The sequence below is a fragment of the Brachycentrus maculatus genome, unplaced genomic scaffold (assembly GCF_059751285.1).
Source record: "Brachycentrus maculatus isolate JH-2025_06_01 unplaced genomic scaffold, ASM5975128v1 h1tg000348l, whole genome shotgun sequence".
NCBI lineage: Eukaryota > Metazoa > Arthropoda > Insecta > Trichoptera > Brachycentridae > Brachycentrus > Brachycentrus maculatus.
Window position 1 is genome coordinate 56,619 of NW_028281097.1, and position 27,627 is coordinate 84,245.

The 27,627-nt window shown below is 30.8% G+C and overlaps 4 protein-coding genes across 9 annotated transcripts in view; 3 read left to right on the forward strand and 1 right to left on the reverse strand.

Moving 5' to 3' along the window:
* The window catches only part of LOC148303793 (uncharacterized), a 61,582-nt gene extending 51,218 nt beyond the window's left edge, over positions 1 to 10,364 (forward strand). The window contains exons 8-15 of one of the 5 annotated variants that reach the window (XM_088269372.1): positions 6 to 207; positions 885 to 1,210; positions 1,443 to 1,613; positions 2,276 to 2,443; positions 4,247 to 4,340; positions 5,454 to 5,550; positions 6,748 to 6,864; positions 8,934 to 9,345. In XM_088269372.1, coding sequence (XP_088125498.1) covers positions 6 to 207; positions 885 to 1,210; positions 1,443 to 1,613; positions 2,276 to 2,443; positions 4,247 to 4,340; positions 5,454 to 5,550; positions 6,748 to 6,864; positions 8,934 to 9,043 — 1,285 coding nt within the window. In that variant the 3' untranslated portion in view covers positions 9,044 to 9,345. Of the gene's footprint in view, positions 1 to 5; positions 208 to 884; positions 1,211 to 1,442; positions 1,614 to 2,275; positions 2,444 to 4,246; positions 4,341 to 5,453; positions 5,551 to 6,747; positions 6,865 to 8,933 lie in introns of all 5 variants that reach the window. The other 4 variants (XM_088269374.1, XM_088269375.1, XM_088269376.1 and 1 more) reach the window with 4 other exon arrangements.
* A 68-nt stretch (positions 10,365 to 10,432) lies between these two features.
* On the forward strand, positions 10,433 to 11,915 carry LOC148303794 (uncharacterized). The gene is made up of 3 exons (XM_088269370.1): positions 10,433 to 10,676; positions 10,757 to 10,894; positions 11,760 to 11,915. The coding sequence occupies exons 1-3, from the start codon at positions 10,542 to 10,544 to the stop codon at positions 11,838 to 11,840; spliced, it is 354 nt and encodes a 117-aa protein (XP_088125496.1). The 5' UTR covers positions 10,433 to 10,541; the 3' UTR covers positions 11,841 to 11,915.
* Positions 11,916 to 12,053: 138 nt separating this feature from the next.
* Positions 12,054 to 22,294, reverse strand: LOC148303795 (uncharacterized). The gene is made up of 13 exons (XM_088269379.1): positions 22,053 to 22,294; positions 21,802 to 21,975; positions 20,975 to 21,452; positions 20,110 to 20,270; positions 19,353 to 19,473; positions 19,132 to 19,259; positions 18,403 to 18,517; positions 17,642 to 17,827; positions 16,921 to 17,167; positions 15,494 to 15,694; positions 14,461 to 14,600; positions 13,607 to 13,831; positions 12,054 to 13,290 (listed from the first exon to the last, which is right to left on the reverse strand). Exons 1-13 carry the CDS (start codon positions 22,292 to 22,294, stop codon positions 12,883 to 12,885), a joined length of 2,826 nt encoding a protein of 941 aa, XP_088125505.1. The 3' UTR covers positions 12,054 to 12,882.
* A 295-nt stretch (positions 22,295 to 22,589) lies between these two features.
* Rbfox1 (RNA-binding Fox protein 1) overlaps positions 22,590 to 27,627 on the forward strand; it is a 444,416-nt gene continuing 439,378 nt past the window's right edge. For both annotated transcript variants that reach the window (XM_088269368.1, XM_088269369.1), the window contains exon 1: positions 22,590 to 22,762. The gene's annotated coding sequence lies outside the window, so the exon portion shown is untranslated. The remainder of the gene's footprint in view (positions 22,763 to 27,627) is intronic.

Consider the following 27,627-nt stretch of genomic DNA (forward strand, 5'->3'; position numbering starts at 1 on the left):
TCTAGACTTAAATCTGAACATGAGGAATCACTAGAAGTATTGAAACAAGAACAAGAAAAGGGAGTGGAGAACAAGAAGAGTTTAGAGCTGATGAGAGGAAGGGCAAGGACTGCCGAAGAGCTAGTGAGCAGTTTACAACAGCAGCACAAATCGGCTCAGCGCAGAGCTCAACGCAATGATGCTGAAGTCAAACAACTGAAACAGCAAGTCAGTACCACTCATTTACATTGAAACTGTTAAAAACTCATTTTTAACTACTCAAATTTCAACTCATAGTTTTGTAGTAAACTAAAACTTTTTAAAATTTAGTCTGTTTTTGTACGTAAAATTTTATAGATTAGCAACGGATAGAAATGTATGAGTCCTGGTGAACAAATTTCCTGGTATCAACTCCTTAAGCTTCAAAATGATATTACTTATAATTGTAGGTTGTCATTGATATAAAGTAGTCTCCAGTGACACTGAAGATTTCATCTAATGAATTGACTGTATAGGTACATGTGCTATAGTACTTTTTTCCTGTAAGTAGGAGAACTTTCGCAATGTATTTTTTTTCGTATAATTTCCAATCTCACAATAAACCAAGATATTTTCTATCTATAACTGAACATCTATATTTACTTTGATTTTTGAAACTTCTATATACCATAAATATCTCACATTTTAAAGAACTAACCACATACAAATTCCTGTTTTCATCTCTTTATATTTTTTATAAAGTAATAGCTGGAACATTTGTTGATATTGATGTTATCTTGATAAAAAAATTTCGAAGGTTTAATACGGTATTTGTGATAAAGGTTTGAACTCAAAATGTTGTTGGATTTGCCTAACCAATATATGAATGTCAATTTAAATGATGTATTTCTGGTATACTTGTTTAGATAACTGATCACCAGTCCGAGTGCCAGCATCTCAAGGTCCAGCATGAGCAAGAACAGACACAGCTCAAGGAGCGAGCGAAGAGGCTTGAACGTCGACTCGGGACCCTAGACTCGGAGTACTCGCAGCAGCTGGAACAACTCAGATCCGCATACCACACCTCAATAGACGCTGACATCCAGGGCGACTCTATATGCCAGAGGTACCAAGCCGAGATACAACAGCTCAGAGTACTGTGCGAGAAAGGGTTGCTTGCAATGGAACGTTCGCATAGAAGAATCATACAAGAACTGGAAGATAAACACCGTGCTGAAAGGGAACAACTGCGGTGAGTTAATCCATTTTTTACTTAATTCAATACTTTTTAGTGTTTAATCATTTTCCTTCTACCAGATTAGAGAGAGTTCCTTTGGGCAACGTTTTTCTTTGGCTAACAAGCAATCTAGTATGTATGTGGACACTGTCAATGAGACTTCTTTAGATAGATAGACATGCTTTGATGAAAAAGTCGTTTTTAAAATTACATTTCATTTTTTTTAAATATATATGATATATTTCAGAGTGGAAAAAGATCAAGCTTTGGCAGAGGAGACTCAAGCTACGCTGGCAGCTCTCGATGCTATGAGGAAAGCTCATGAGAGTGAAGTGCAGAAGGAGGTTAGCAAATTCAAAAGGGAATTTGCTTCTCGCACACAACAAGGTGTTGATATACAGCTGCATTCGAGACATCAGTAAGTTATTACATATTACTCCTTGGTTTCCATTTATTTAAAAAAAATTATCTCGTAATTTATCTTTGTGTCAATACACCTTTTTTGGAGTTACTTGAAATCATTAACACAATTTGCATACTAGGAGATTTTTTATTTTGAAAAATTTATCCAGGTCTGAATATCTTTTCGCACCTTACATTCGGTTGGGTTTCACATCAGTTTTAACCATATTTTCCAAAGTGAATGTTATTTAAGTAATGCCTATAGCTTTTATTTCTTAAATTAATTGAATTTAATTTCATTAATTGATTCGGCAGTCGCTTTGTGGTAAAATCTATCCATTTTTAATTGATGTTTTACTTAGGAAATACCACTATTTCTATATAAATAGTGGTATTTACTAAGTATAACGTTGATTAAAAATACCTTAATTTAATTGTGAATTTGTCAAAACACAATTAAATTTAATGCTTTAGTGCTTATTTGCTTTACAAATATATGTAATACTCGTTTATCAATATTTGTATCTGTTATTATTATTATTTGATTACACATATGGAGATATAAATTGTTTAATTTGACTTTTATATTAAAAGTATTATTAATGAAATTAAACCTAGATGTTTGTAGTGTATTGTGAATAATGTAAACTTGGCACATTTAAAACCTTAAGTGGACAGTTTTGTGTGTGTTAGGGAGGAGATGGAAGAGATCAAGCAGGAGATCCTCTCCTTATCGGAGAAGTATTCTTCCAAGTGCGTGGAATCGGCTGCTCTGGAGGAGAAACTCTGCAACGTCACACAGCAATTGACGCAAGCGCAGCAGCACATCATGCAGCTCGATGCTAGGTAATATAGTACAAATGTGTGCTGAATTTGAAATATTGATGGAAACACTGATCGATCCTTTTGACCTCTTAAATTCAGTTACATTAAAAAATTTGTAAGCCTTGTGTGTAAAAGAAACATACTGTAAACATACTTGAACTTTGATGTGTTACTTGAGCCCGGTACAAAAAAAAAATTAAAACTGTATTTGGTCTACAATAATGATCGTATCGTGACAATAAGTGTCACCTGTCAGGGAAACAATGCGTCATTTATATTTTATTTTATTAGAAGGAAAAACAACAGTTTCAATACATGAAAAACCAGAATACAAAAAAAAAAATCATGAATACCAATTACAGTTTCTCACATTTATACATAAGAAAAGTAAGAGAGAAAAAATCTATATAATACAAGAGATATGAGATAAGGATGGGATAGAGAGAAAAGGAGATGACGGATAGGAAAAGAAGAAAAGGAGAGGACTGGGAATAGAATTACCCATTTCAGTTTTTAAAATTTCGAATAATTTTCCTTTAAAGTTAGTTTGGTCTACAATAATGAACGTGTCATGTCGATACGTTCATTATTGTAGACCAAATACAGATCTAAATAATTTTTTTGTACTGGGCTTAAGTAACACATCAAAGTTCAAGTAGCCCCGTTCTACGGTACTGTCTTTGTAGCACATCTTAAGCTAATTTGTACAGGTACAGGTATACAACCCTGATACTCTCTAGCCATACACATATTCCTACTTCATTATCTTTACCATATACGCAGTAATGCCCTTCGCTCTTCAATCTTCTATGTTCATTCATTCTTACTACATCACTTCAATAATATTTATCCAAGAATCTATGTCACCAATGTATCTAGGAATCTGAAGTGCTGGATGAACCTTACCTTTGTATAAAATTATAACATCGCTTACTCCTATCAACAACGTCATATATCAAAAATCGTCAATTTTCAGTTGTGCATGTTTTTGGAATGCCCAGAAAATGTACTATATCCCAGCAAAAGTGGCATATTTTTAACTTAATATTTACTTGCTACAGGGCACTAAGTGTTGTTTTTGCATTTTGAAGAAAAGGTATTGTTTAATTATTTATTAAAATACTAAATATTTTTCAAATGGAGAAAAATATTCAGGTTTTACCTAAAAAGATCTGTTGCACACTAAAAAGTTCAAAAAGTGGTTTGATATTTATTTTTAATACATTTGATTATATTTTTAAACTTTGAAAACAATCTCCTAAAAAATCAAGTTTTTTGATATTTGACTTTGTTGAAAGGAGTGAGCGACATGTCAACCTAATGTAATGCACTATGCTCATAAGGTTCACAGTCTTCACGGATTAAATGATATTTCGCTCACTCCTTTCAAGAACTTCATTAGTCAAAAAACTTGATTTTTCAGGAGAACGTTTTGAAATATGTATAACACAATGTATCAAAAATAAATATCAAGCCACTTATTGAACTTTTTACTGTGCAACACATCTTTTTAGGTAAAACCTGAAGGTTTTTTCTTCATTTGAAAAATATTTAAAATATTAAAAAAAATAATTAAACAATACCTTTTCTTCAAAATGCAAAAGAACATTTTCTGCCCTGTAGCGGGTTAATATAAATTTTAATTTTTGCCTCTTTTGGTGGAATATAGTACATTTTCTGGGTATTCCGAAAACATGCACAACTGAAAATTGATGATTTTTGATTTATGACGTTAATAAAAGGAGTGAGCGATTTATGGAAAATTTATTTTTTGTGAGCGAATCCTTTGTTTTATTTTCTAATGTGCCTCTAATATCATTCTAGGAATAAGCAACTGCGTGCCCATCTCATGTCTGAAATGAATGAGATGAGTAATTCAGAAATCGTAAATGGAAATCTGAGGGACAGTTCTTCTCCTGTAAGTTTTTAAAACTTGTGTACATATATAAATTAATACCATATTTAATATTAATTATACTGTAGTTTCATTGCTATCACAATGTGATAAATCTTACGCCTACTGAATTTCAAAATATCGTCTTTGGTTTATTATTCATATTAATTAGAAAAACAGCATAAAAATTGTAGTTAGGAATTGGTGACAGTGCATGCAATGTTAGTTACATATCTATTTTTATTCTTAATTTGAACTTTCGGTAAGTGCTCTATTATAAAAAATGTTGCTTTACACTTTGAAATTTACATAAACGTTTTTACCTGGCTACGCCTGTATTCAAATTATTTTAACTAAAGTTATTTCATTATTTTGTTTTTAATTGTCATCGATAAAGGGATGATTTGCTGAATTTTTTAAAAATGATTTAAAATATCCCAAGTTCAAAGCATAAATGTATGATGTAAATACCTACTTAATTGTTCAACTAATAATAAAGAAAGGCATTGAGATATCAGCAGCAAACAACTAATTACTCTTTCCTAGCGCCACCAAAGTTAAGACAACAAACACAAAATAGGTGTTGAATTGTGTATTCATATAGGATTTAGGAGGTGGGAACAAATAATTCTCTACCACGTCATATATAAGTTTCGTTATAAATTTTTATTATATTCAAATCTTGTACTTCATAGATAAAAATTAATAAACAACTCATAAAACTCTTGTGGACTTCAAAGTAAAGCAACAGATTCACAGATAATTTACATCATGCAGGTCAGTTTCTTGTAGCAAATATCACTATTTGTGATATTTTTTAAATACTTTTCAATTCTGTATATCTTTTGATAAAACAATATTTTTCAAATAAAATAATCAAATTTTAACAATCCAAAATGCTTTTCTACTTTCTGATTTAATTTTATTATCTCTTTATATTCTCACTGTAATGTTTACGTATCGATATGGTGTTGCTCTCAGATTAGCAACCGATAAATTTAGAAATTAATATTAATCACATCACTAATGACATTGACCATTGAGGCGCCTAACTGCACGTTAATCTGAGAGAATCATCTAAGTGAAACCACCATCTCAAATCGATGTAAATAGAGCTTGGTATTGTTGTACTAATAGCATGGGCAAGGTACAGCAGGACTCTCTTCATCCAATTCTCCTTTTTGGGACCACCTCAGGCATCTCACTACTGTTTGGCAAAATGCCGTCTCTGCAGGTAAGTCTCGCTATTCCTTAAACACCTGTAGACACTTTAACTTATTTTTTCCAAATATGTAACTTTATTTTTCCAAGCATAGAATTTTATATATTATTATTATATAAATATAGTTATAAAAAAATCTTCTTCAAACTATCTACCTTGGAGCATCTGAAGTGAATGTTGCCTTATGTATGTAGTATTATTTAGTATTACTCTATGCAATGCCTTACGCACTTTTGGTGCGAATAAGGGAAAAAAATGCACTGTTTTATCCTAAACTTATTTGTATTTTTACTAGTATTTTTACTATGAAAATACTCTACTTCTTATTTTAATTGCATTTCATTAACAAATTATTCATTATTATTAGTTGATATTTACTAAACATAAGAATTTGGTAGTAGATTTTGTATTATAACATTTATAATAATTTCTTAAATTTTCATAGCTGAAGATGCTGATAGTGTTTTTCTGAGTTATTACACCGTGTGTAGGTGAGATATTCCAATGACACATGGCACAATAAGGCCGTTTCATAAGTTGGGATAATATGTTTTAAATGTATTCAATATCTAGAGCGTGATTTTTTTAAATTCTGATCATGTTACTAGAACATATGGGATATACATAAGAAGGTTTTTCAAATTGAGATAATACAAAATAACGTTTATTTACTATTTTGAACACACATTTTGTTGAGAATAACCGATAGATATGGAAGTCTCAAACCTTTTTGATTATAACAATATAATTGGAATTGAATGGACCTCATCAAAATATGTAAACAAACATTTTTACTCTGTTCCTCTCATTCACACATCAGAAGCATGAGCGAGACGTAAATACATTTTTACAGAAACCGCCAAGATTACAATGACCCAATTGTATCATGTAACTGTTGGAAAAATATTTTTCCCGATTTATAAGACAGATGTTAATAGTATGAAGACTTAGTCATGTTTTGAGTAAAAAAAATCATTATGATTTGCATACTGTCCTGAGAAATTCAGGTTCGAATATTTGGTGCTCACTGCTTCATAAATGAGCATTGCGGTGATTGGGCTAACGTTGTATAAAAACATATTTAGTATTGTCATCGTAATTTTTAAACTTTTTTTTTAAAAATAAAAATGAAATGACTACTTGGAAAAACGCTGTCAGTATTTTTATGGTACTTTCAAAGTCTACAATTGTCCCACAAAACCATTTCAGAAAGCAACAATAATCAGTCAGTTGACACTGGAGCCCGCCAAGTCAGTGGTGCGCAAGTCAAAAATTCAGTTCGCAAAAACAGAAAGCACAAGGAACCTCCGGCTCTCACCAGTGCAGGTTTATAACATTTCTCTTTTTCACCACCACCCTATTTCATAATGCATGGATAAACCATTAATTCAACTAATGTACTAAGAAAAAATAATTTTATCATTCTGTTTATCATTCACATATCATATTCATCTCATTGCACTAATTTTTTATGTCGAATCTTGAAAAAAAAAACTTAGGGCGCTTGTCCATAACCCGGAATTTTACCGTCCGGCAGTCCGGTTTTGAAAAATGAAAGCGACTACGACAGTTTAGTGTGATCGAATTTACGCGCAACGTGTTCACGCACCGATCAAGAGCACCGATCCGAAGAAATATGGACAAAAGCACAAGCCAATAATCGTTTTAAAACGTTAACTGATGTGCTGGATGGTAAAATTCCGTGTAGTGGACAAACCCCCTTAGTCTTAAGGTTTATTAGTTTAATATTGTTCTATTGAGACTGGCAATCAAGGAAAGCATTTGAGTTATTGAAATATTTCGTTCATTATTATATGATTATATTTGATTGAATTAATATGAATAAATGAATTGATAAATTAAAATCAATCACTCTATGCCTATGTATTTAATTTGTGATTGAAATTGATGTTAGTACCAAAAATTAGTAGTTATTATTACTAGAAGAATTTGTAAGTTACTACTTGATCATCACCATGAAGGGCAATAAAAAAGGTCACAACCTTGGGTATTAAATTCCTTCATTTTATAGGAAAAAAGTGAGGTTTTATTTTTGATTAACCCAATCATGAATTGAGACATCCTATAAGAAGTGACTTCCGTTTTTAATACCTAATCAATTGCAATTTTATACCTAGATGTGCAGATATATATTATGCAGAGTGCATATCAACAAGATAGTGTGAAATTTAATAAATGATGTTTTGTCTTCACTATTTCGACCAATTTATGCAATATGGAAACATTTTGCTTCATTTATTAGTTAAAAGATTATCAACCACAGCCAAAAATATAGTTTGGTCCTATTAAAACTGCTACAATTATAAATATAATAATAATCTCAAGAAGTCTTAAAGAACGCCACGCGAGATACATAAGTAAAACTATGTAAAATAATTAGTCATATATATTATATGACAGTGACACTTATGGCAAGCAAGATCAGTTAGTGTGAACTGTAAACTGGTGTCTATATAATCATGAAGTAATTCTGTCCAAAAACATAAAATATAATACAAAAGAGACCTTTATTTCTGGTGACGTAAAATAATGTTTCCCCTTAGTATATGTATACATTTTTAGTATTGTTTTGATGTTTTCGGATGTTGTATGTTAGTAATGATTCTATTCATCTGTTCTCAAAATCAATGCATTCCGTGAATTATGCTTGTATATCCTTTTTGCTATTTGTGTAGTTACATTCTTAGGAAAAGCTAAACTCTAATACATATAGGGATTAGCTATTTTTTAAATGAGCACCACAAATCTGGTTTTCCAAAAACAAAAACAGCAAACCCCCCTATGACATTGAGATAGGTACCGCGTTTATCAATGGGAATGTTGTAGGGGGTTAATATTTTAAAACTGTGTTTCAATTTTAAATGGCTCATTTCTGTCTTTTCCGCTGGTTAAAATGTAAAAACACAATTTAAAAATTTAACTTGGTATAACATTCCCTCTGATAATGCGGTACCTATCTCAATGTTATAGGGCAGGGGTTCCCAATCTTTTTCAGCCCCAACGCACTTACAAGTTTAGTATTTTGTCAAGGCGCCCTACTTTAGTAAGCTATTTGGGATAGATAATGTGACTACATATGTATAAACATATATGTTATAGTCGAAAGAAATAGGTACCTACAATAATAGTAGTTGGGTAGAAAGATGCTAGCTCTAAATTGTTGCTTTATAGGTACCCGAGAATATTTGTGGTTTCGGATAATGATAGAGGATTGACTCACGGCGTCCCTCTTTACTTTCTACGGCGCACCAGGGCGCCGCAGCGCACACTTTGGGAACCCTTGTTATAGGGGGTTTTACTGTATATTCCTTGTAGGAAAGACTGTTCCTTGATTGTATATTGTGTGCTCATAAGCAATATGATTTTGTTTTCAGAACTAAGTGGGTTTCCCCATGCGTCTCGTTACTCGGTGTCATCGGGGCGTGCCTCCATCTCTCCCCTGCTGGGGATAGTTGCTGAGCGCAAGAAACGCTTCGAGCCGTGACCTGCCCCAGTGCCCAGTGTCCAGCACCCCCCATCCCTTACATACCCACAATAAAACAAAAAGCTTTAAGATTGTAACAATTCTAAATCAGTATGTCTACTAAAAGTCAATACTTACCGCGAAATATAATTGTTTTACAGATATATTATTCCTAATGTCCAATTTGAGATATTTTTCATACTGCGTACATGATTTTTCATGTATCACAATATATTGATACATACTTACTTGTGTGAATCGTATCGTTCTTTAGCCAAACAATTTGCTAGATTCGATATTTAAAAAATGATATAAAATAAAAATTAATTCAAGTAAATAACAGATTTAAGTAGTTTTCTGTATAAGTCGAGTTGTTGATTTGTAATTGAATAAACTATTAATACTATTTTGGAATATGTTAAAATTTAAAAAGAAAATAAGGATATGAATATAGTAGTAGTGTTAATATTACCCCTTTGCGTACTCTGGATTCTGGAGTTGTTAAAATACCTTGTTACCAAATAATACCGCCTTTATAGAGTAGGTAATTATGAAAATAGTTTAAGTAAACAGTAACCAGTGTGAAATATATTAGGTTTATAAGGTGAACAATGTAATTTAGCTCTCTCGAGACTTGTATCGCAAGATGCAAGTGTACCACAATCGGTTTAGGGCATTATTTATTGCACAGTATTCGTTCTATTTTTCCACCCCACCTGTTTTCTATTTTATATCATACAATAAGAAGGTTAACCTGTAAAAAGATTGCATGAAATATATTAATTTAATACATATAAGTAAGGTCACTATTTGTATGCATGTTACAAATTATAATATATTACGAATATGAATTTATAGGGTTAGGTTTTTACATACAAGTTTAAAGTTACACAATTTTCTTGTTGCTTTGTGTATATTCTTTCTATAATTAAGTTAATATTCTTTATTAAGGATGAAAATATTAATCTTATAAACATTATAGTCACCTTGTTATGTATAGTCTATTCACATTGTTACATTTCAAAATATCAATAATATTGCGACTAACTTTGTTTGAAAGTTATTTGATGTTTTCGTTTTTATTATAGTTTATGTAGATACGAGTTTGCTTATATTTGTTTGTGTTTTAACAAATGTGTGTCATACACCGTCTTATATACAAAATATGTTATTTTCCTATTTGGAGTTTCAAACTTTTTGATAATATTTTTAGCGATTGTAATTGTTATTTTATCTAAAAAAAATAAACATTTACTCCGCATTCTCGCTTGTATATTTACATACACAATTAAAATGGAAAATCTTTGATATTTCTAAATAAAAACAATACAAATATTTAAAATTGATTTTTATTTCATCCTGCCATCTGTTGACAATTTTGCAAACCTCTCTGACAGTTCCCTCCACAGACTCCCTGTTTTACCGCTGAATTCAAATATTGATTTTTGTGGTTTCATGTCAGAAAAAACACAGCTTGAGGCTAAAACATTTTGTTGACACTTAAATAATTTAATAAGTCATGGAATCGACTCTAAGCGCTGGCATTTGGACAATACTATTACTGTGCTTCGCCCAAAATCTATTTGCTGACAAAGAAAACGCTCCAGTTATATTTTCTTTCCCAGAATACCAATACAAAGAAACACCAAAAAATGTAAGAGGAAATTTTATTATTATTTGTATTTTTTAGACATAAATACGAATTGAGAAATAATAAGACATCTTATTTACCAGGAAATAACGTTTAGAGAGTTTGAAACGGCTTGTGAACAAAGTAGGGCATGTTCAAACTCAGCTGGAATTGCGAGAGTTCGCTGCATAAGAGAATGTGTATCTCCTCCTTGCTACAGGGAAATATACTATAAAGATCAGGTAAATCAAAATAATATAAATTATATAATAAACACCGTAACATTACGTGAAAAGTGTAGTTAAAAGTATGTCGTTAACTCCATAGTCACATGTCAAAAGTTTACATTTGAAAAAAAAAACACAAATTTACAGCAGAGAAAAATACGATTCAAAATAAAAGAAGTTTATTTGTATTCGATTTTATTTTAGATATTATACATATTGTCAATCTAATGTGCCATATGCAAAAAATTACATTTTTAGATATTCAAATTTATAATTGGTATCTTAATCTGCATAAAATACGTTATTTGAGATGGATCATTTATTTTTTATTCTACGCAATAAATAACAAATTTATTGTATCACATTTTGATCCTTACCTCACTTACCTATTTGGCTTTGGATTGACAATATGTATCAAATTAAGTAAAAAAATTTGCTCTACATCTCTCCGTGGATTACTTTTTTCATCATTAAAATACCTTCCCTTATTATCAAGATATGTACATTTTGATAATAAGACCTTATTGTATTGTAACAAATCGTTTTAAATATTACTTACAGGCAATACTCTTTCATTTTAATGTTTTTAAAAAAGTATGTATATTTCTCACTATGGCTCATGATAACATTTGAATCTAACTACATCAGTATTTTTTTTATCAATAATGTTTAATTCATGAGGTTTGAATATTTTTTTTTAACTCTATAACTAAAGAGTAAGCGCTTTTAACACAGTGGTTAGAGAAAATACATTTTTAAGCATTTTGTTGAAAAAACTTAAATAATTAAAAAAATATTGGTACATAGGAATAACTTTCTGCCATGTGACTACATATATATTTTTAAAGATTATAAATGACACATAAATGTTGTTTTTCAGTTGGAGGAAGGAGAAATTGATGTGAGATTGAATTCGTTCAAAGGTTGTTTCGTACAAAGATCTGGACGACAAAGAAATTAAATTTGACTCATCTTTTAAACTTCAATTGTAAAATAATTTCAAACACTTAATAAATTTTTAGTAATATTGCTTAAACCTGATGTGTTTTTATTCAATCTAAGTAAATCAGGATAAGGGTGTACGAATTACATGTTCATATAAACCTGACAAATACAAATTAATCTAGTCTGATAGGTAATGTTTATATGGAATAACACCAAAACAGAAATGATATTTTCATTTTTGAATTCTAAGGACAGCTTGCACCTTGGAAGAGGTTGTAACAAACATATATGTACTCAGGTGTGTGCATTGTATGTCTGGATGGGTCTTAAGGTGGCAAAACTACACTTCGATGTAATTTGAAACCCGCCATATAAAAGCAATGTCGTTATTATTGTGTGGACATATCTCTTTTCATGGATTAACCTCTACTTGGGTAAACAAAAATTAAAACAAATTACAAACAGTAGAAAGCACAAAGCAATTATAGTAAAAACAAATCTGTATTGTAAGTATTTAGTTATACTCAAAATTAACCACTCAAAAATTAAATGATGGCACTTGCGGCTGGCGTATCCAGATGGAATGGTAGTTTCTTATTTCTGCCTATTTTTCACAAATATTCCTAAATATTCAATTGGTAACATACCTGGATGTGTATTCACAAATAAAACCCCGCTATGGCGGTTAACCAATATATCTACAAGCTTTGGATTTATTATTCATATTTTGACGAAAATTGCTGTTATATTAATTGAGGAATTAAACATATAAAAATGAAGTCAATTAAAAATAATACAAATACCAAATTTGCACAATGTACTGGGGGTGACTGCTGTGGCAGAGGATAGATTGTGAATACACTGTCAATTATTTTCAGATAATCAATGAGACAGATCTAATTAATCCATTATTTTCAGATAATCTATGAGACAGATCTAACAAAATAATAATTTATTTCAGGAAGTTTATGGTGGGAGTACAAAATGAATGCTTTCCGGGGTTAGCTGAATGTGGAAAGCGAAATTTGATACTTGTGCATTCTGTACTCAATATTTAATTACTCAAAGAATTCATTGATGATATTTACAATACTGTTAATAATTTGGATTTGTTCTCCATCAAATTTAATTTGAAGCTCCTTATTTCCAAATGTGTTAACTAGCTTGGAAAGCGTACCAAATAGAATATCATTCTTCCAATAGAGCGGGATCATTTCCTTTGAGCTCGCTGGAAATATTTTCTCTTTTCCAGAAGTTATCTTGTAACACATGAGCCAGTTGAAGATGAATTTTAAGAAATGTTTGTGTAATTTAGAAGGATTGTTTTGGTAAAGGTAGAAATCGATAAGTTTGTGCGTCCACGGTTGAGATGTTAAAACGACTATCAAATCCGAGTTGTTTCCTGCCGCAGATTGAAGCATCGTGTTCAAACACTGCCAGGCTCCTACCGATTCTTTAGTGGAATCCTTAAACAATAAAAATTTCAAATCAGGCAAGACACATACCAAGGCGATTCTCTTTGGCTATTATGGAAACTTGAGAGTCAATTCAGGAGGAATTGTCAATAACTAGGTAAGTCTGGTTGTTTAAAAAATTCACTGCACAAAAGAGAAACTAAAAACATATTACGGTATACTCAATTGTTGTCCCCCTCCGTGGTTTAATGGTTAGTGTGTTTAGCTAACGTGCTAGAAGTCCCGAGTTCAAATTTATGTATTGCTTAACTTATCGGCATCTAAAAAGCCATGAAGATATTATGTAGAATCACAAAGTTGAATTTACCTTGCAACACACCATCTGTAGTCTAAAAAAGATTGCTCGACATGTGCCGATATATGCCTCAGTCGGGTACACGGTGGACAGCACCACATAGGACTGGGTACTCTTCACTTCTAATGAAAACATGGTGTACAATAGCTGCAGGATCGCCAATGTTTTATCTTGGTCCTTTTCATCTCGTAATGAAACCACCAATGACTTTGGATTCAATTTCAAAAAGTTTTTGCACTTAAAAAAAAACACACACATATTTATATAAATAACTTTAGTAATATTTAAATATGACCTGTCATTAACCATGGAAACAGAGCCTCAACCAGATAAAAATTATACCACTAGGATTTTTTAACTAGCCTTATATGTTGGTCCGCCTTGTAGTGTAGTGGTTAACACATTTGGCAAACACGCTAGAGGTCCCAGGTTCGATTTTCAGGGGATAAAAATAATATAATATTAGTGTATTTTCAGTCTTACATTTATTTAACACTACCTGAAGCGTAGGATTGATCATTTTACCTTCATATAAGAAAACACACACACACAAACTTAACATTGCATCAATTTGATGCAGTGCCCTATGCACCACCGGGTGCGGATGAGGGTAAAAAGGAGAAGAAGAAGCCTTATGTGAGGGATCACATGGGAGCTGCTAGAGGGCAGCACATGGGGCAGTGACTGACAAACACGCAAACTCGCATATGCAAATCTGCCTTAGACAATAAGGATTCTAAAAAATACGACAGACGGAAGATGGCTGATGACCTTGTTTACGAGCAATTTAAGATAAAAATAACACTAAATCACTCCAATGTATATATGTGGATTAGGATAAGTAAAAGAAAAAATATTGTTCTTACTGTAATACTATACTTGGCACGGTAAAATGTAGACAATGACAGAAGTTGAAGAGCTGTTTTTGACAGAATGGGATTTTGGCTTTCAGTAGCATCATATACATATTGTAGAAACTGGGAACTGTTTATGAATTGTGATAAGACTGAAAAAATATATAAAAATTTTATAAATCCATGGTTTAATTAATAATACCAGATCCCATGCAAGGTTAATGCATAAAAATATTAAAGAAGAATAATTAACAACATAGATTGACAGCGCACGACACAAAATTCAAACCTCATTTTCCGTGGTCCAAGGATTGATGAAGAGTTGGAGATATGCTTAGATATGTTGATATGTTGGCACCATATTATTTTGAGACAGATATAAATGCTTCAGTAAGATTCTCGTCTATTAAATGTTTAGAATGAAAACAACTCACACATCGCTCACTCCTTTCAACAACGTCATATAAAAAAAAAAACTTGATTTTTCAGGAAATCGTTTTTAAAGTTTAAAAATATAATAAAATAATTTAAAAATAAATATCAAGCCTTTTATTGAACTTTTTACTGTGCAACAGATCTTTTTAGGTAAAACCTAAATGTTTTTTCTCCATTTGAAAAATATTTAGAATATTTAAAAAAACAATTAAACAATACCTTTTCTCCAAAATGGAAAAACAACACTTTCTGCCCTGTAGCGGGTAAATATTAAGTTAAAAATATGCCGCTTTTGCTGGGATATAGAACATTTTCTGTGCATTCCGAAAACATGCATAACTGAAAATTGACGATTTTTGATATATGACTTTGTTGAAAGGAGTGAGCGATATGTATTTTAGCAGCATTTACAGTAAGCAGTTTACTGGGCCACATCACTTTTGGCCCTGTATTATGTTAAAAATATACGCGTTTGCTGGGATATAGTACATTTTCCGGGCATTCTGAAAACATGCACAACTGAAAATTGTCGATGATATAGCTTTTTGCAGCATGGTTAAAATATCAAAAATATGATTCACATAAAGCATAAGTCGGTTAAAATACGCACCTTGTTTGTCTTCTTGCTTCAAGGCAGCTACTAGCAGGCAATATGCAATAGTGATAAATTGGAAATGCACATTGACAGTACTCTTCTTGAAAATACTCAGCATGGATGGTAATTGTGATGCCGCCTTCTGTATCGCAGTGAGAGATGGCGAAATAGGAATAAATGTGCTGCACAATTCCAGGAGACAAAGAACGGATTCAGCTGTAATAAGGATAAAAGATAGATTTCACCTGAGGTCAAAAACAAGGAATGCATTATATTATATTCAATTGTTGCATCACACTTACCTGTTTTAGAATCAAACCTGATAGCATTTTAATGTTGAAATGTATTAATGGGTAGCCATTCATTATTTTTTTCAAATTTTATTATTTTGGTTTATTTTTGTAACTTTTAGAGCTGATAGTACATATTTTTATAATTGGTTAATAATTGATTTATTTATTTATATTTATATTTATTTTCATTTATTACAAGTAATAATATCTCCGCCTCCATAGTGTAATGGTCAGCACGCTCGACTACCATTCTGGAGGTCCCGGGTTCGATTCCCAGGGGGGGGTCAAATAAATATAAGTGATTTTTTCACTCTAATATTTATTCAATATCACCCTGGACTGGTACCTGAAGCGGATGGCTGATCACCTTTCCTACATGTGTTAACGATCAAGATAACATTTATATGCAGTGCCCTATGCACCATTAGGGTGCGGATAAGGGTTTGATGATGATGAATAATATCTACTGATCAAAGTGTAAATTCTATTTTGACTGAACCTATTATTTAAAAAAAATAAACATTAGTATAATAACACTAATTCAGTTTTATTTCATTACACACTAGTTTCGAAAACTACAGCTGTTTTCATTGGCAGGTGATTGTTAACAAGTTTTAACAAACTATTAAATTATTTTGCATTCGTATTTGTCAGCATGATTTTCTGATTGAATAAGCAAAATGCTGAGAAAAATCCCAGGATTTAAATTATGATTTAAAACAAAATGTAAATGTAATTAGGAATGAGATTTTTGCTGCAAAAATGACGCAGGGTAAAAAACTGTTGGCTATCAAAAGTACCGTAGAACGGGGCTACTTGAACTTTGATGTGTTACTTGAGCCCAGTACAAAAAAAAATAAAAAAATCTGTATTTGGTCTACAATAATGAATGTATCGTGGCAATAAGTATCACCTGTCAGGGAAACAATGAATCATGTCGATACGTTCATTATAGTAGACCAAATACAGATCTAAATGTTTTTTTTTGTACTGGACTCAAGTAACACATCAAAGTTCAAGTAGCCCCGTTCTACGGTACTAAAATTTATTGGAAAACCACATAGTATGGACTCACATCAAAATGTGGAAATTAATGAAAAAAATGTATACATATAAAGTATTCATAAAAAGTTGAATTATTAAACTTACTAGATGTAAATTGACTTCCTCCTGCAAGTGAAGTCATGGCTACTGGTAACGTCTCCCACAGGATCTGCTTGATGCTATCTTCTTGCTGACAATAGTTCTCTATACAATGTTTCATGAGGCCTGATGAAGCTCTAATTATCTTCTCCACCTTGCTTTGGGTGATTATTTCTAGCAGTGTGTACCACAGTTCGGGAACCGATGCCAATTCATCAGGAACGGTAGTCTCTACTTGTAGCCATATGGAGAGCTGAAGAAAAAAATCTCTTATTAGTTATTATTATTGGATGGTTTTCACCCACGCTCCTTCTAACCTTTGTCTGCACTGAATGGTGTATAGGGCACTGCTTCAAAACGGTCCTGTGTTTTTACTTGATCATCAAATACATGAAGGTGATCGATCAGTCCTATGCTTTACATATCAGTCTAGCATAATTGTTAGAATTTGGCACTCTGTGGGTAGTTGACTTAAAGTAAAATATGTAATGACAAGTTTTGTTTGTTATATTGACCAATATTCATACAGCGATGTTTGGTATAAAAATTTGACCATTACCCTTTCAAAAGTATTGAAACAACTTTGAAAAATAAATATGTACATGCAAATATTGTATGCATGTACAGATGCCCAAAAAAATAGTATCTTTAAAGAAACCCAGTCCCATAAAAATCTTTCTATAACCAAAGTTAAACAATCTGTTTGGCGCAATATCATTATACTCACAACTTGGTGTTGAATAGTGGGGGGAATGCGATGTGAAGAAAAAACCCACACCAGTATAGCAGAATGGTGGGTATATACTTCCTTTACTCTAAAGAGTACAAGTTTTGCAATTATGCTTACTGCTTTTTGTAGCTTCAATACGCCTCCTTCAATATCAGAATATCCCGTATTGTGTAAATGTGCCATCTGAAAACAAGTAAAAATTAGTTTCAATGTTTACAAAACATAGAGTATATTTGTTTATTACAAATTGATTTTCAAAGGTAAAACTTAAATACAGAATGGTGGTCTAGATATCACTATACCATTCAAAGAATTAATAACTTTGTTGTCTTATGATTTTGTATAAATATTTTTGTTTCAGACGTAAAAAAACTTTTTTTTTACAGGGCAGAATACTAAATTTTAGACCACAGAGAATCTAATGGTCAACATGAATTGTACCTTTCATAAGTCACAATTTGATAGGATGTAAAAAAGAAATGCGTAACTTTGCGAAAATTCTCAACAACAAAAAGGCATCGCAGGAGGCTAATCCCTCTTAAAAACAGACCACAGGACCTACACCAAGCAGAAGATGGTGAAGAACAACAGCAAAAATATACTTCATACAAGAATGTTGTCAAGAAGATATGAATAAAAATATTTACGGAATGAGTAAATAAAGGTTTTTTTTTTAACTTAGCACCTAAAATTCTTTCCTTGGCGAGGAATTTTAATCTGAGATAATAAAGGAAAAATATTATAAAATGCCAACTTACCGCAAAAATCAGCCATAGACATTTTATTATCGGATCAGTCAGTTGTACATCGGAATGCAAATTCAAAATGTACTGTACAAAATAAGGAAGCAATGGTGCTGTGATATTTTGAGGACTGGAAAAATTCACATTTGATTACTATATCACTCTTTTCATTAACAATTATACAATTCTAACAATTTTAAAAGTAAAATTGATATGTATTTCAATGGATTGAGTATGTTCAACAATGACTTGAAAAAATCTGTTGCCAGTTACTGATAATTAATTTGTATCATAAATAGCTCACATGACAATCTTTTACATCTCATGTAATGGCTACTGTGCATTTGGTAAACAGTATGTGATACACCACACTACCCAAGATTCAACCTTAATTTCTCTGGATCAAGTATTGCGGCTGAAATGATTTTTGACTCAAAACTTAGCTTATGCTTTATATTATTGAAATACGTTGAAATAAATTCAGACTTAAATAAATTGATGAAATACGTTGAAAGATATTCAATATATACAAGCTTTAAAAATTAAGTGGAACAGATACTGAACAATGGGTAGAATGGTGAATTTTACACAGGTATTATATATAAAATGATCGCAGAAACTAGCTGATGGCAAATACTCCAGACTTCCATATTTTATTTGTCTCTGCGAAATACTTATAATTTGTCTGGTTAAATATGCTTATAATTAAGACAAATACACTGTTAATAAGAATTAAATACTAACTTGGGAGAATTTAAGCAATTGAAATAAATATAGATGATAAGAGCATTAATTGTTGCTTTCGATGCACATATATCATTTAACTTTAATGGCCATCTGTTGAAATTTTTGTCAGTTTCAAACAATCCTTCCTGTAAATTTGTATTGTTTAAAATATTAGCGTTCAATAAAGTGACATTTAGTATGTTTCATAATTGGTTATACAGAAATATTTGATAACTTACAAAAATATGTTTTCGGAAAGAGAGTTCTCCGCTGGGCCAATTTGATAAGTCAAATGTTTTCACGGATAAAATACTCAAAAGTTCAGCAAGATTTAGTAGACATAGCCTCCTGGTTTTCATCCTGGAAATGTGATACATTTTATTTATTAACAAATTATATATAATGTATACATGTTTGTTTTAGTCATACATAAAGATTTAAAAAAATATTCACATAAAGAAACGTGAGGTTCTTGTCACTGGGATTTTGAATGTTATATCTATGTATATAAGTGTCCACCTCAGCTACCGTACTGGAGGTCCCAGGATCGATTTCCAGGAGAGGGGTCAAATAAATAAAAGTGATTTTTCCCTCTAATATTTATACTGGACTGGTACCTGAAGCGGAGGGCTGATCACCTTTTTTTATGTGTTAACAATCAAGATAATACTGCGTTTATATTATGCAGCGCCCTATGCACCATCGGATGCATATAAGGATTTGAAGTAAAGAAGAAGGAGAAGGATATGAGTGTTGGTAACTTCAAGATTATGTCTGAAATTTTATTTGTGACGTTTTAAACTTTTTGAAATAAATTTTCCATCCATTTCATATAATGGAATAGAATTGAGTTAAATTTACTGACACTTTACATAGATATAGCATTCAGAATTTTATTGCGGGTGATGTTAACGAAAATTTCACCGAAATGGGTAGATTGCAAAAGGTTTCATGCAATAAGAAATATAAAATTAACAAAAAAATATATATCTATACCCTGTTGGTATTAGCCGTCCTAAGAATGAAAGGAATCCATTGGCAGCAAGTTGTTGAACGAAGTCTAATTTTATTTCAGGAGCCATTTGTTTTTGAAGAAACTTATTCAACAGTTCTAAGAATATGTCATAATTGGGCACCAATACTCGGGGTTCGAAATTCTGAAATATTAAAACATAAATTAAAAAAATATACCTTACGACTAAGTTCCATCCGTGACCTCATCTGTGCCCTATAGTGTATTGCTTATAGGGATTTGTATTGGATCAGTACAGTTTTCAACACATTGTTTGTGGACAGTTTTTTCATCCACCCCTACCCTAATTAGTATACTAATTAGGGTCGTATACTAATCACAAGTAATTGCAAAAGTAACTCTGATATGTATAATGTTAATAAGCATCTCATGATGTACTAAAAGTAAGAAAATACAACGCTTTTAAGCGTTTCCCGCTCTCTACCAACAGAATGTTAAAGATGCTTTTAAGCGTTTCTAACAAACAATGTATTAAGGTTACCAAATACCCCTCGTATTACATATAATAACAAAGATAAAACACAATTTTTTATTTTGACCATCTGAGAATTGAATCCAAAACTTTATACATGGTGATGAAATATGCTAATACCCATAGTATTAAGTCGTGAGAGTTACAATATAACTTGAGGCATAATTAGATGTGTCTTATAGGCGTTATATATCCCTAATGAACATAATTGGGAGAAATAAACTACACAATTCTCACTTGACTGATTGATAGCGAGATATAATTTTTAGCAATAACTCTATAAATATATTGTGTAAATTAACAAAAATATTTAAATAAATTTACACAGCAGAATTAAATATAAGTACTATTCTCACTTTTATGTGTTTTATTATGTTGCCCAGTGTAGTAAAGACTACACGATCTGTTAAATCTTTATTCATTAAAATTTCATCGTTAGCATTTTCTGACAAAAAGTTTCGTTTGTTTTGAATGTTTAGAAGCTTGATGTTTTTAATAAAGTATATTGAATCAATACTTATATGACAAATCAAGCCAAACACACAATCTAGCTTGTTTTCAGAACTATACTTGTATTTCCCTTCCATTAATAGCTGAAAGAGAACTTTTAAGCATTTCTTTATCGTAGTTGTAGCAGAGACAAAGGTTTTTGTAGTCAAAGTAATTTCTTGGTCCTTTCTAAACATAACGGAATGCAGAAGCAAACTTGTTTTCAATTTGGTCTCTGTTTCATAGTTTATCTTATCCAAAATGGTGGCCAGCATTTCAAATAGTTGAAGAACATTGTACACGCTCTCTCGGGATAGAATCGAAGGCATTTTATACTTGTTGACCCTAGAAATTAATACAGTACATGTATTGTTTATATCTAATGACAAATTACAGCTACTGTTAGTGATCAGTTCTTGTTTATTTCTTATCAACATCAGCATATGAACATATTTATAAACATAGGTTTTTGAAATAAAATAAAACTTATGTTTAGGTTATATTCTGTATAAATCAACAGTTTAACACATGGTATAACTTTGAAAAAAAACTGTATTATAAATATGTATTTACATTTAACACTACACTAATGAAGTATAAGTAAATATGTATTCTTATTCGCACAAAAAAATTGTTTCATATGGTTTATTACTAATAAAATATTTGATCACATATTAATAATAATTTTACTCACCCAAAGAATACTTCTGATATAAAATGGAGTGCATTATTTATAACATTTTCTGAACCATTTTCTTTAACTAAAAATTGAATAGTTCTGATGATTGATGTAACCACCAGTGGAGAGTATGATTTTTTGTAGAAAATTTGCGATGTGGAAAATAATTTCAAACACACCAGAATATTTCTAAACAGACAAAAGGTTTTAAAGTAAGCTTTAAGAATCAGCTATAATATATTTTCAAAAAATTACTCAACATTTACCTTAAAAGTTGCACTTGGAGAGTTGCTGAAGCTTCACATAAAAAGTTGCTGATATCATTAACAATAAAATGCTCCACTAACATTTTATACTGAGCGTGATTATTTTCAAACTTGGACAATGTGTCTTTTATAAAAGTGGTAGCTTTCAATTGTTCTTCGGTATTACGTGATAATAACATTTTCTTTAGTATATCAACTATTTTAGTTTCTGCGACAGTGTTTACGCGACTTGACATCATCATTTTTATATTAGGTATTAACTTAGCAAAGTTATTTAATATTTAACCAACTTAACTGACGGCGATAACTTTTTGACAGCAGAAAAAATACAAGTTTCCCTCTAAAAATTGTGCCTTTCGTAAAAAAAGAGAATGTCTCTGGTTGGTATGACGAATCGATATAAATTTAAACGGACCAATCACAGGCCGATAAATTGGACTAAGTTTCATAGAGACTTTTCTTTGTTGGGAACGTTGCACATGCGCAAATTTACGAACGTTTGTACGGGAAATGTCGGTAGGGGTCTGTGGTTTACTTCACTCCAGTTCCTACTCCGTGGATGACGCTACTTCCCGTGAGAGTGTTCTTTGTATGAAAATATTCTATAAGTATTCGTGCGAGTGTGGTTTTAGAATTTGTGCATTTTTTGACTGGTGTCCACTTGAACGTGCTTCAAAAATTAAATAAAAAAGCCTGCAGAATTTTCAAAGGTAAAATTATTTTTTATCAAATTCATATTTTTAGATGTAAATGCACATAACAGTTTTTGTATTTACACCGGTCTTTATCGCAACTTATTTCAAAAAAACTTTTATGGTGGTATTTTTGAATTTAACATTGTATAATATATTTTGTATAAATACTGAACTTAAAGTTTTACAAATATTTGTAGCTTTGTAAGTTTAAATAACAAAGTTATATATTATATTATAAGGCACCTTTCACAAAATTTAAATTAAATATAAATTATTCACTTGAACAATAACGTAGTCAATTAATACTATTTATATTTTCAACAATCTAATAATACGTGAGTGTATTTTTAAAGTAAAATATAAGATAATTTAACAATGGCTTTTTGTTGTTGTTTATAATTCAATCAAAATATAATATTTAAGCAAAATTAATTTCACATTTTTAGGAAATTATTTTTTAAGGGTTGTTAAGGATCATTGAATGGATTTCAATTGATTACCTATTAAAGGATAATTATAAGTGTGTATTTATCAATAATATTTTTGTAAAATACAGGAAACTTTTTCCGTTAGAATTAAAACGTGATATAGAAATTTCAAACATTGAAAATAAATTATTTTTAGAATTTTTAATTATTTTGATTCGATTAATATTTATAAAAATAGATTTGCATTATTATTTTTTTAAATATCTTCAAAAAATACAAACATTCGTAAAAAAACAATGCTCATTATAATTCAATTGGTAGGTAGGTACTTTTAATAATATTGTAATTAATTATTCGATATCTGTTAAAATCTACAATTTTCCATCTATCCACCTATCTGCACTTTACTGTACAACTGATACCTGTTATTTCATTTTGTATTCCAAACCAAAATTTATAATCGTGTTCATATTATGGACTTCATATTTTATGTACTCACATAATATCAGTGTTCGTCTGTTTTTAGACACAAGAACACCCTTTTCAACGATTTGCCCCAGATGTTAAATGGGGAAGATGTATTTTAATAAAGGAAAACTAAGCGGAAAGGATTTCGGATTTCTTGTTAGCAAATAAATAAGCAGCGATTGTGGAAAATATTATTAGAACAATCTGAAAAGCTAGCTTTATCATTATATCATTATAATAATTATAATATAATCATTATACTAAGTTAGCGTTAAACATTTAAAACCGCATGAAGATGGGATCTAATGACAATTTTTATAAATGTATTTTTATTACAAGTAGGGTATCTAATTAGTAGGGATTTAATCATATAAATCTTTTAAAACAGTTGATTTTATGATTTAATTTTCAAAATGATCGAAATATTTTTTGATGAAAAACATAATAATTGTAAGAATATTTTTTTAATAAATAAATCAATCCTCTTTTTTCAAATGAATAAGAATAATTGTTTTATTTTCAAATATCAAAAACATTAAAAGTTATATTAATCTGAATAAAATTGGATGACGAAATCATCACTATATATGTTAGTATTTAGACCTACTTACTTTTTTCTACAATATAATTTCGTCTTGATTTTTATGAAACGTTTTATGTACGTGTACGTATATAAATGTTTAAACGTATTTTAATACGGTCTATGAAACACTTGTTGCGATATATTTCAATACGTTATTCTAGTAGTTAATGCGTCTAGCTACCATGAATAATGTTTCAGTTCGAGATATAGTCACGATTCAATTTATGTCTTGATTCAACTAGTTTAATATTTATTTATTTTAAATCAAGAATTTTGAAAAAATACCAAAAATTCTGATGCTAAAATGAGTATAAGCATCGGAAAAATCTATATTTATTACGCGAAGAGTGCCAAATCTGGTAATTATTATATTTTTATGATGTTTCTATTTTCATCGTAACCCAGCATTATTCCATTGTTCCAGGTCTGTAAATACATTTTATATTTCCATTTTTTAATCAACTCAAACCTGTAATAAGCCACATCATTTCACCGGCTTCACGCGCAGAGTTTTGTAAATATTTCACGACCACAACAGATTGTGGGATTCATATTAATTTTCCAGCCGATGTACGAGCGTAAAATTCGTGAGCCGTTTAAGACTTGTAAATTTTTACAACATTTAAATTACGCGGACTTTTTTCTATGATGGCATAAATGTAATATATAGACCTATTAAGGTTTTATGTTATCATTTAGTGTGCGTTCTGACCATTCAATTTCAGTAAAAGCGGAAATAATCTACGAGTCTGGTGTATGGTGTATAGGGGAAACTCGAATGCTTAGATGAAAAGTTTTGACTAGATAAGTTCGTAGTGCGGTATATTATGTTTTACAGTAGTTCTCTGTATGCATACATGTACAATTATGTAATTCTAGACTACCGTAATCCTTTTTAACATTTTGAGACTCAAATCGACAGTAATATCGAGTTGTATTTTGTAACCTGAAGACAATGAATGACAACAAAAATAAAAGAAGTAGGTACATAAAGAAATATTCTTTTGTTTAAACCAAAATGTAGTTTCATTATTTTATTTGTGAAACTTTGTAAAAAAAAGGTCTCTCATAGAGATTAGTAACAACAATTACATATTTATAAAGGTCAATTTATAAATATATTCATTTGTGTGAAATTATGAATAGTTTCATTTTGGGATTGAATATAGTGAAATATTTATTTATGTGCGATAAGGAAGAAACTTTTTTGCTAACTTTCCCATATAATCGTCATATCAATTTATATCCCGGAATAAGAAATCACGTGTATTCACTATTTCTTAAACACGTAAACACACACGACTCCACGACCATTTTAAAATGTTAATATCATTTGAACGATATGTTAATACAAGTTTCTTTAACACCCCAAAACAAAACAAAAAGAGGAATAAAAAATAATCACATTATCGTGTAGCACTAGTTTCTCCCAGCAAAGCGAGTAAATAGTGCGACGTCACAGACGATATACGAAAACAATTGTCCATGCCCGAAAGGGTTAAAATTAAAGAGGGAGTTAAATTATCTGTAAGGACAATCTTGCAAGGAGAAAGCACCTACCTTTATGTAGGAAGATTCAGGTTGTAGTTCTATTATAATTTCAACCAAATCTCCCTTTAAGGCGTCATTCTATGTGACTCACTTCTGAGTTCTATTATCTCCGGGATGAGTGCAAACTCCCATATCTAAATTTTATGTGTCACGGGATTATTATGAGCGTACTTTGAATCCCCTAACGAGTGAATGTCGAAATTAATGAGTTATGTCTCAAATTTATTGCCTTGTATATTCAGTGTAGGTACTGGCATTCTGATTTTACCGGAAAATGTAGAATATATGGTACAGATTCAAAATAAACGATGTAACTAAAATCATGCCCATGAAATAGCAATTTTTGGATTAATAACATGTAATAAGTTGACCGAAATTTTAGAACTCCGCTGCACAGTGTATTGACAAAAGGGGCTGTTTATTAACTGATACAATATTTTAAACTGTTTGATAAAAAAATCAAACTAAATAATGTCTTACACCAGAAAAATAGAAAATATAGTTCTACTCCATTTTTTATTAACCTTTCAAATAAGCAAAGCTAGCTGCCGCATCCTGTATTTATAAAATGAAACTAATAAATGAAATAAAATGAGTATTCTTACTTTAAAGTGATATCTGGAGTGAAACATGGTGCAAGAAATGTGTTTACTTGTTAAATCTAACTTAACAATATTTTCAGAAGAATGTAAAAATATTTTACATTAAAATTTTCCAAAGACTTGAATAAAAAAAAATTAGCTTTTGTATTTTCAATATGTTATAAAAAAAACTTAGTTTGGTAAGAGTAATGGATATTTAGTATTTTTACTTGAATAAACGTATAAAAAAGTGTAAGTCATTATCTCTTATTACGAGGGCGCTTTATCAAATTTTAAAAGAATTCTGTTAACTTTCTTGTGTTAGTATAATAAACGAACGTGCCTTATATTATATATCGACGATTCTTTTTTTTACTTGTTTTAAAAAATAACGCGTTAATTACGTTATTTAACATTCATCTTGAATGTACCTACGCTAAAAACCCACACATTGAGGCTATTATCTTTTTGATTCCACATTATTTTTTACCTTTGAAACTTTGCAGTTTAGTAAGTGTCATATTGCAATTAATATTTGATGGTGAATGCTCGTTATATATGTGTAAACGTGATGTAGAAAATGTTTTCTAATAAATGAAAATAAACATAAAGGTAACAAATAAAGGTAATCCCGACATACAAACGTTTACTTATTATTTGAATATGTATGCATAGATGTTTGCAGTGATAAATACTCGTACAAAGTTAAATTCACAACATGCTATAGAACAATCTATCAAAAAAAGAAGGGTAGTTAAACCATCCCTTGACAAGCATATGTGCACGCTTGTAATAAAAATACCCCGTAAACAGGGCTGGATATACATACACAATAAGCTAGACAGGCGTTAGCTTATGGTCTCTAATTTCCAGAACCCCAAAAATTGTCGATTCGCGTTAAAAAGACCGTCGTATATTTTTAACGTAAGTATTTTCTTTGCTTACAATAGATCGATGTTGGTTTATTGGTTAATAAATTAATATGAAAAATCACTAGACTACCGATAACACTATTATTGAAATCTGTATGTAGATAACTAAGGGAGATATTAATGTTTAAACATTAGATATTTGAATAAAACGAAAAACGTGCGTTATCATACGTCATCAAATTTCGATCATCGAACGTTTTATAACGTCATATGGTTTATTATCTATGTTTATAGAGCTGTTATAGTAGTAGTGTGGATTGTTTATCTACTACTACACTACCATTTGTGTTATACAAATATGAGGGGAGGGGGACGGGAGGACCATAGACATCAACAA

Coding starts and splice junctions, on each gene's coding strand:
- LOC148303794 (XM_088269370.1), top strand. CDS start 10,542: ATGGAATCGACTCTAAGCGCTGGCATTTGGACAATACTATTACTGTGC. Junction 10,677..10,756: donor ACAAAGAAACACCAAAAAAT/GTAAGAGGAAAT, acceptor CTTATTTACCAG/GAAATAACGTTTAGAGAGTT. Junction 10,895..11,759: donor AAATATACTATAAAGATCAG/GTAAATCAAAAT, acceptor GTTGTTTTTCAG/TTGGAGGAAGGAGAAATTGA.
- LOC148303795 (XM_088269379.1), bottom strand. CDS start 22,294: ATGATGATGTCAAGTCGCGTAAACACTGTCGCAGAAACTAAAATAGTT. Junction 14,601..15,493: donor GAAGCAAGAAGACAAACAAG/GTGCGTATTTTA, acceptor ATATTTTTTCAG/TCTTATCACAATTCATAAAC. Junction 13,832..14,460: donor GTGCCAAGTATAGTATTACA/GTAAGAACAATA, acceptor TTTTTTTTTAAG/TGCAAAAACTTTTTGAAATT.